This window comes from Parambassis ranga, chromosome 9, assembly GCF_900634625.1.
Source record: "Parambassis ranga chromosome 9, fParRan2.1, whole genome shotgun sequence".
NCBI lineage: Eukaryota > Metazoa > Chordata > Actinopteri > Ambassidae > Parambassis > Parambassis ranga.
In genome coordinates this window covers 13,766,503-13,776,199 of record NC_041030.1, presented here as the reverse complement: position 1 = coordinate 13,776,199, position 9,697 = coordinate 13,766,503, and the positions used below count along the sequence as shown (strand labels likewise).

Below are 9,697 nucleotides of genomic sequence, written 5' to 3'. Positions count from 1 at the left end.
ACACTCTTCTTACAGATGCTGCCAGGCAAGTCAATTACAGGTAAGATACCATGTTAGTTATTGATCTCTGACTTTCTGTGAGTTTTTTTTTGTTTTTAGCAAATTTTTACATGAAAAAATAGGCAACTGTATGTTACACCTCTGTGAAGTGTACCTGATTTCCTAGTTTTCAAATGGTTAACATATGATATAATTTTTCCATCACTGATGTAAAACTGCAGCATGTATGTTATAAGATCATATGACTTTCCATGTGAGACTGGTTCTGCTTAAGGTTTCTCGCTATTATAATGAAGTGTTGATTATCTCCTCCTCCTCCTCAGGGAAACCAGGTGGGCGTGGTCTGGCTGCAGGTTGAAGAGCTGGATTGACTTAAGAAACAACTCTGCTGGCGTGAGTAGAAAAAAAAACTTTATTGTTGTTCGACTGCATGCTTTTACACATTTTGTACACCCATCTCACATCCCAATGAATTTCTATGATGGAGCTAAACTTTAGAGCCTGCATGCCTTTATTATATGACATATTTACCCACCACACACATACATGTTAAATGTAACTTAGTTGAATTGTGTCATTTTGTTTTTGTCCATAGCTTTAATGGTCTGTTTCTGTCGTATTTTATATGCATTTAGACAGGCAGTCTCAATACAATATATTAAAGGTCCTGGTGAATCACATCCATACTTGATTTTTGACTGTTGATCAAATTAATCTGTCATTTTTCATAATAAAAACACATTAAATTAATTGTAATCCTTTAATTTCAGAGAGAGACAATGAGAGACAGAGAGTGTGTGTGTGTGAGAGAGAGAGAGAGAGAGAGAGACGTAGGCTTGAGAGTCCAACTGTGGTGGTTTGGTATTGACTGAAATTCATTCCACTTATCGGAGCGCATGCTATGACCTGCTTTTTCCACATGGTTTGATCTATAACCCAGATTCTCAGTACAGTGTTTAACGGAAACCCTAAAGAGGCTTAAAGACATGCATGATGTTTAAATCTCTACACAATATCCATCAGTCTCTGCATCTCATTACTCTGCTCTACATGCTGCTCAACCTTGTAACATATGCACCTTAAATCATGGCTTAGAGTTAGATTCAATAGAAGTACAATACACAGCTGCCCTGCACCATCCTTGATATTTTCAGAACAGCTGATTTTGAGTGGAGAAACTTCCAATAATTGACAATAAACTTCAGAAGGTTTAAGCCTATTTTCAAAACACAGTTTTAAACAACACATTCATTATCACCAGTTGCTGTTAAATGTATTATGAATACAGTTAAATTGATTGAGGGCTCCATGTATCCCATCAAAGCTCTCAGATGATTGAGATCTTTATAAGTACTCATGTCTTAAGCAGGATCAAATGTGATCCGGTCATAAACAGAACCTGACCGTCACCCTCCTCATGCTCAGCTTTTAAAGCTGCTCTGTGCTGTATTTTTCATAACTTATTCGGTGAAGTATCGATCTCATGTGCCCGGGGATGCTGCCCCAGTCAGAGACCACGCACCACTCAATAATAATTAGTTTCTTTCCTCTGTGAGCCAACTAGTGTCTTTTACAGGGGATTCAAACCTATGAATGGAGCACCAGTGCTACCAGCTGGTTCAATAGCAGCTGATTCATTGACAAATCCTGACCCCCCATTGTCCAGGTCATGCTCTGTATATTACTGTATACACTATTGATGGCTTTTTCCATCAAGAGAAGGTCATTATGAGAGATGACATAAGGTCAAACACAGCTATGGCACAAACAGCTGGTACACTAGGGATCTGACATCAGTGACTTGCCAGACCACCATGAAATATGTGTGTGTTGCACAACATGTTACTTGCATCAACACAGACGATGAAAAAGACATAGAACACTTCTGAGAGATGTCGTCCTTCACGGCGTGCAGCTGGATGAGGAGGATGACTTGCTGCTTTCATCTTCGTCTAATCCCTCTCTGACTCAAGCTTACTTCACATGGTGTAATAACATTAATGACAAGTGGCGTCGTAGTCAGTGTAAAGCACATCATCAGATTTGACCTATTTATGTGTTTTGTTTTTGTTGTTTAAATTAAATTATGTGTTTTATGAGTTTACACAATCAACACATTTGTGTTCTTTTTGCTAGAAATGTTTGTTTACAGATGGCTGGGGACAGAAGTGTGGATTTACAGCATACAGTTTAAACAAAATACTTAACTGTGGTACTCTTAACGTACAGTACCACCATATTTCAGCTTGTTTTGCTGACATGTACAAATACACACTGCTGATGTGACTGAGTCAACAAGACTCACAGCAGTAATCCCTAAAAACATCTGTCCATCTGAAAACTGTGATGCTGCAAAAATACATAAATATATATATATATATATAGTATACAAATGCAGGCATGTATGGTCAGACACACACACACACTCATATATATGTGTGTACACATATATGCATAAAAACACACACGCTGTGCATCATACAAGTTCTTATTGCACACAGATCAAACAGTGATCCACATGCATGCACAGTGTGCAGATTAAGGCTATCCCTTGCTGTAGGGGCTTAGTTGACATCTCTGTCTAAGCTCTGCATTCTTCGCTTCACTCTGTTCCCTTCATCTCTTTTTATCAACAAGTCCAGCACCATAAAAAGCAATGACCTGCTGAGGGGCTCTTCTAACCTGCATCCGGCTCACAGTCATGGGAATAAAATTCAGGACAGGGTCCCTATTTGCCCCCTAAAATTAACCAAGTTGGGAAAAAATGACTTTTCTTAATATTTTAAATCTAAATCTTTTTTAGATACAGGTGGTGCATCATCCTGACATCATCCCTTAGACCCTTCCTGCATGCGAGTAACCTCAGCTGAATGGAAAGGCATGTCAGGTTGCATACTGTGTTCTGGATCCTGGTGTGTTGCGGAGCTGTGGTGAATTAATCACAGTGTGTGAGTGAGAGACCCTGTTAGCTTCATGGCTCCATGAGTGTTACTGTGACTACAATGACAATGCAGCAGTGCATGAAACATTAGGAATAAAACATGCATGTCTTTGTGCAGTATGCATTAGTGCTTTCATGCTTAAAAAGGCTTCAGAGGTCAGTATGTTCATGATTATTGTGAAGACTGATCTGAACAATGACTTCAATGCATTTTACATGTCAATTCTAAAATCCTGATGTGTTACTGAGCCAAAATGGACGTTGATACTAGTAAAGAGAACATCGTGTTGATTATGTAAGAATGTGGTAGTTAAAGGGTTAGAGCTCAGGGCTGGGCCATATTACATGAAGGGTGGGGAGGGGTGAGGGTGAGAGAGAGAGAGAGAGAGAGAGAGAGAGAGAGAGAGAGAGAGGCGAGAATGGCAGTGCAGTTGAGAGGGAGAGGAGAGAGAATGACAAGGGGGCATGGTTGATAGGGCAACACAATGCTACATGGGACAGAGAGATAGAGAGAGAGAGAGAGAGGGATGGGGGGTTAGGAGTCTCCAGTTCACAAGATAATCAGAGACAAGCCACTGATTCAGAGCTTGGTGCACAGCTGTGATGGTTGTGGAGGCTGCAGGCTAACACTGAGTGGACCGACACTGACAATGTGCAACGAGTGTGGGATTTAATATACTGAAGAATCAAATCAGCTCAAAACTCCAAGTGTCAAACAGGGAATGCTGTTGGAAGACAAGTTTCTTAAGTGCACTCCAGAGGGGGAAGAGCAGAATGGATAATGTCTTCAAGTATATTTGGAGATAACTAATGTTCGAATAGACGTGGACATCTTGCCACCAACATCAAGTAGAAGAGGATTTGATTTTGATGTGTCATATTTTCAGAAAAGCGAGATCAACTGGTCCTTCATGTTGACTTCAAAGCAATGGAAGTATGGGTCAGAATGGGAAGGGCCGCCTTGTCTTTAGACATGATTGAAGCCCTGAATCTTCTGAGTAAATGATACAACAATGGAGGCCCGGAACAGGCAAAATGAAGTGGATTACCAACTGGTAGACCTGTTACATCCTGCCAAGTTGGCGGTCCCATCGAGGTGTCTAAAACATGTGGTCTACTGAGAGCATGGAGCAAGAGAAAGCACACACTCAGAGCAGCTTCTTCACCAAGGTGAATGTGCCTGACCATGCTCACTACATCATCGCTTTGTTCGTCTTCGTCATCGGGGCACTGGGCATCACTGGGAACGCCCTGGTTATGTTTGCCTTCTACAGGTGGGTTTTTGTGACCATCTTGTGTTTTAGGACAACATCAGCATTAGACATTGAGAAGCTTTTACTGTGCAAATTTAATGCAGAGTGAGCATAGATTTTTGTCATGTTTTCCACTACAGAGGATCAGATGTGTTTCCAAAAAGCTGGTGATTACGAGTCAAATCTTTGCATCATAGTGTGTAGGCTGAAAAGTAATCTTAGCTGCAGTAATGCTGCAAAATGCAGTGTTCAATCTGTTTATAATCTTTTATGTGAACTACACTATGAGTAAAGTAACAGGCTGCTTTTGGAATGATATTAATCCATTCCAACCTTTTAAAGGTTCTGCTGTGTAATTGTACACAAATAAATAATTAAACTTCAGTGCAAATGATAATTCTGTTAATTCTGTTTGGCATTATAGTCCATTTACACCATTATGCAACTGGTGATAATGGATATAAAAATAATGGATAATCTAAACATCCTGTTACAAAAGTCACTCTTAAACTTCATTTTCTTTTTAGGAGGCAGTTTTGTGATGCTGACCTCTCATTGTGTTACTGTCATTAACTATTCCACAAAAACTGGGTCAGTGTGTGTGTGTGTGTGTGTTCTGGGGATTGTCAGGAGCTTTCATATTCCATCTGCCCATCATCATAGATGGATTAGATGGATTCTCCAACGTGTTGTGCGCATAATTTGTGTTAACTGAATCAGAAATGTGCCTGATGTTATGGGTTCCAAGAAAATTCATTTACACATGCATACACATGTACACAGACACAGCGAGAGAGAGGGGTGGGGGGTGTCACCTGATATGATGATTCTATATAAACTAGGGAATGCTGCACCCGTATGCACACACATGCACAGAAGTGATATAACACTATAACAAGGCACACAAAGCTGATGGTGACATATTTACAGGCATAAGCTGAGTGTCTGGTGTTGAGTTGGGGAGCAGCCACTTTTTAATACACAGAAACACAGTTTAATCAATAAAGAGCTCTGGAGGAAGAAAGCAGCTCATACCCATGCAAGTTCACAAAGAGTTGACTAGTTCAACCTGGTATCTGCTTCACTCTGACAATACCAAAGTGAAGTGTATACAATGAAAGAAAGTACACTCAAATAAGGGAGGTCACATAAAAGACACATAAAACATACGTTTTTATTTATTTAATTAATAAATTGGATGTTGATGCAGATGCAGGAACACATCCTCTCACATAAATCAGCATGCCTGTCTATGGCAGCTAATGCAAATGACTCAGAATGGAAGAGGTGTGCTGTCTTTACTCTCTTTGAAGCAGCAACACCTTGAATCCATGTAGTCAGGTGAGGTTGGGTCAAACAGTAAGCTGCAGTAGGCCAATGATAAAAGAGTGGATAATCAGTGCTCTTAGATGTAAAGCTGTGTGCTGTCAGTATAATGTTGGTATGAGACTGAGGTTTGAAATATGTGTTTTGAGGTGCATCACTGGATGGGCGGGTTGGGAAAGGTGGTCTGCTAGCAGTTTTTCCTAACAGTACTGCTTTTACCAAATGTTTACTCATCCCTTTGTGTTTGTGTGTGTTTGCAGCAACAAGAAGCTTCGTAATCTGCCGAACTATTTCATCATGAACTTGGCAGTCAGTGACTTCCTCATGGCTTTAACACAGTCCCCGATCTTCTTCATCAATTCCCTTTATAAGGAATGGGTGTTTGGTGAAATGGGTAATTTTCATCTTTGAAAGCAGACTTTATTTTAAAAGTACATGCACAGATAAAACAGTTTTTTGCTTAAATGTTTGTCTATTATTCTTTAATGCAGGGTGTAAGATGTATGCGTTCTGTGGAGCCCTGTTTGGCATTACCTCCATGATAAACCTACTGGCCATCTCAATTGACCGCTATGTGGTTATCACCAAGCCCCTGCAGAACATACACTGGAGCTCCAAACGAAGAACCACGCTGGCCATCATCATGGTCTGGCTTTATTCTTTGGCTTGGAGCCTGGCTCCTCTAGTCGGCTGGAGTGAGTTTTCTTATGATTCTCCTTTACCTACCACAGAATTGAATATAAATGAGGCACTTCTGTTTTCTCTTCATCCACCTGCAGCCACACATCAGATTTTCATCTCCTGCATCAGACATGTCTAATAACATCAAGTGCTTCACCTGGTATCTTTCTTCCAGAAAAATGACACATATATCTGATGTTCTTTTACCCTTCTAGGTTCCTATATCCCAGAAGGCCTGATGACATCCTGTACATGGGATTACGTTACATACACAACTGCCAATAGGAGCTACACAATGATGCTGTGCTGTTTTGTCTTCTTCATTCCTCTGGGAATCATCTTCTACTGCTATCTTCTGATGTTTCTGGCAATAAGGAAGACTAGCAGGTACTCTAACACTTCTATCAGTGAATATGTCAGCCAGTGTGTTTTATAGTATGAAGTGGAGGAACTGTAGCATGTATCGGATCGGATGGAAAATAGCACTGTTTCAGATAAATAATCCAGAGATCAATATAGTGCATGTGTGGAGCGTAGTGCATGTGTGGAGCGTGCTCCATGTTACAGCACAGTGAATAAACATGTTGTTGAATTCAAAGAACAGAGCTTGAAGTTCATGTCATTAACAACTATTCCATTCTTTGAGATGAATTCCTGTAGCTTTTTCTGGAAATTTGTAACTGTAGATGGGATCAATTCAGGCAGCAACAAAAGAGCTCTCTCTCTAAGATTTAGAAATCATGTAGACAATAGCCTCTGTGGTTAGAGGTGTTAAGTGCTGAGTGCTGCTGACTACTTAAAAATAGGGTCACACTACATGTGGGCTGTGAAGTGCTCTTCCACTAGGGCATCTTTCCAACCCCATGGGTCCATAGCGGCAATCCAGCAATGTAGATTAAGGTCTGATGTCTTTGTAAATCACTTCAGAATCACCTATTTACACACATGTCAATAAGTTCTGTCACCCCTGCTTTTACTCTTTAGTCAGGGATCCATTAATTATATAATAATAAAAATAGCTTAAACTGTCCACATCTCCAATAACCGTCTGTTTTTAACTGCTAACAGGGAGGTGGAGCGTCTGGGGACTCAGGTGAGAAAATCCACTTTAATCCAACACAAGTCCATCAGGAGTGAGTGGAAACTGGCGAAGATTGCTTTTGTTGTCATTGTGGTCTATGTCCTCTCCTGGTCGCCATACGCCTGTGTCACAATGATTTCATGGGCTGGGTAAGATATTACTCTTATTACTGTGCTGCTTTACACAATGAGATTTGAATACTGGTAAATAATGTCTTCCCACACAGTTTAATATGCAGTATATTTTGAGATAACTGATTCCATTATGTTATATACATGTGTGTTTGTGTGTGTGTATATATATATATATATATATATATATATATATATATATATATATATATATATATATATATATATATATATATATCACATGTAATTCTGTGTCAGCAAGAGGCCAAAGAGCCCTGGATGAGTGACACGCAGCAGACGATGAAGTTGCTCATTTGTCCTCTGCTTATCCAACTTATCACAACATTCACTAAACCACATGTCCCCCCAGGGGGAATACAGTAGGTTGGGATGTAGTTATGTAACTCTGAAACCACATCCTTGTTCTTTCATAGGGAAAAGGTAGCAACACACACACAGACACAGGCGGGCCTGATCAGATGGACTTAACCGACCCTCATGTGGCAGCTGGCACATGTTAGTTAATCCCTGACCAAATATGCCGGCTCATGTTACAAAACACAGAAAGAAAAAAGGGAACCAATAAACAACAATTACAGAATGCAAAATGGAGACATTGATTTTTAATGTCTTATCCAGGCATGCCAACATCTTGTCACCGTACTCTAAGGCTGTCCCTGCAATCATAGCAAAGGCCTCAGCTATCTACAATCCTATCATCTATGCGATCATACACAACAAATACAGGTAAATAATAACTGGGTTTAATAGTACACTTGCACTTTCTGTTGTCTTTAGTTATTCTAAATATGCATCGTGTTCTGAACAGGATGACGCTGGCTGAGAAGGTTCCCTGCCTGTGGTTTCTGTTTCCAACTCCTCGAAAGGAATGCATCTCATCCTCCATCAGTGAGTCTTCTTTCAGAGACTCCATCATCAGCAGACAGTCCTCAGCTTCAAGGACTCACTTTATCAGTGCCTCCTTCAACACTACCGACACGGTAATGTGTTAAACCCAGACAATCCAGCAATTGTAACATTCAGAAACATCGAGCAGTCTGTCTTCAGACGTCTTTAATATCAGGTGGTTTCTGTTTTTTGCTGCAGGTATTGAGGGATGTTGAGATGGAGCCTCTGGGCAGGAAGACAGGGGATTCTTTCAGAAGCATGTCATCATACAGTCAATCTTGCAGAGGCCGGTCTTATAAGAAACAATTAGAGCAGAAGACAATCAAGAACAACACAGCAGAGAAGGTGAGAAACCACAAAGTAAAAAAGTGTGAAGTCCAGTGAAATGTTGTGTTTTGGGTTACCATGGAAAGTTTTATTTTGTGTTTTTTGGTCATGTTATTCATTTATTTTTGCCTGCATGCAGATCTGCATCATGCATTCATGATTTGCTCTTGTGTACATGTGTTTGTGTTTTGTGTGTGTTTTTTTAAAAAAACACTGCCAGCATCCATCAACTATGAGTGATCCATTGAGCACCTGTGACCATGAACTGGTTTCCAGCTCTCTCACCATCGCCACTCTCCCTCTACTAGTTCTTACCAGGAAGCGCAGCCAGAGTTTGACCAATGAGCTTTCAGCTGCCAGCGATGGGAAAGGCAGCATCAGCGATGGGTTAATCGCCCGCAAGAGTGACTCTTTTGATTCCCTGAACTTTGGAAAAATCCTGTCCGCTGATCCTAGCTCACCTCAGACTGTTCCCAGAATAATTGTCATCAGCCCCACTACTGAAAGCAGCCTCATCAACCATGAACTCAACTGCTCAGAGGACAGCATGGAAGCGATGGAGAACAATGTCTTTGTTAGTCTAAACTTCTCATCAGAAGTCTTTGAAGCAGTGGAGCTACTTTCTTGACTGACTGGACTTATAATGAAGCTTGACCTCTTTTCTATTGGGACAACTGTATTTGTATAGACTACCAAACACAGCTTGAACGTCAGAATGGAGCTGACTTCTGAAACTCAGAATCACCACCCTGTTGCTTATATAACTGGAGAGGAGACAAAAAAAATCTGATCTGGTGAATGAAGCAATATAAACTGATACTGGTTGTGCAGTGTCAGATTTTGACTGGGGCAGGGGCACCCTAAGGGGGAGATGCTTTCTTGAGATCCTTCAAAAATGTCAAGTACAACAAGATATTTTCATGAGCTTCAGGCTCAGTCTTGACAGATGGGATTCTAACTTTATATACTCAAGCTGAGGTTCAAACTGCGATGTTAAGTTTAGAGCTGAAATGATTGAATTTCTGCACATTTAATCCAACATCACAGA

General features: G+C 40.5%; 1 protein-coding gene across 1 annotated transcript; it reads left to right on the top strand.

Annotated features, from left to right (window-relative positions):
• Nucleotides 1-4,048: 4,048 nt before the first annotated feature.
• On the top strand, nt 4,049-9,277 carry LOC114441390 (melanopsin-A-like). Its single transcript, XM_028414294.1, has 9 exons — nt 4,049-4,215; nt 5,781-5,914; nt 6,012-6,215; nt 6,417-6,588; nt 7,270-7,431; nt 8,053-8,160; nt 8,243-8,414; nt 8,521-8,667; nt 8,870-9,277. The coding sequence occupies exons 1-9, from the start codon at nt 4,049-4,051 to the stop codon at nt 9,275-9,277; spliced, it is 1,674 nt and encodes a 557-aa protein (XP_028270095.1).
• The last annotated feature ends 420 nt before the right edge of the window (nt 9,278-9,697 follow it).

Bases quoted from the DNA above. Each gene is read 5' to 3' on its own strand.
- LOC114441390 (XM_028414294.1), top strand. From the start codon at position 4,049: ATGTGGTCTACTGAGAGCATGGAGCAAGAGAAAGCACACACTCAGAGC. The intron at 6,589-7,269 runs GTACTCTAACAC...AACTGCTAACAG, and splicing joins GCAATAAGGAAGACTAGCAG to GGAGGTGGAGCGTCTGGGGA. The intron at 8,668-8,869 runs GTGAGAAACCAC...AAACACTGCCAG, and splicing joins AGAACAACACAGCAGAGAAG to CATCCATCAACTATGAGTGA.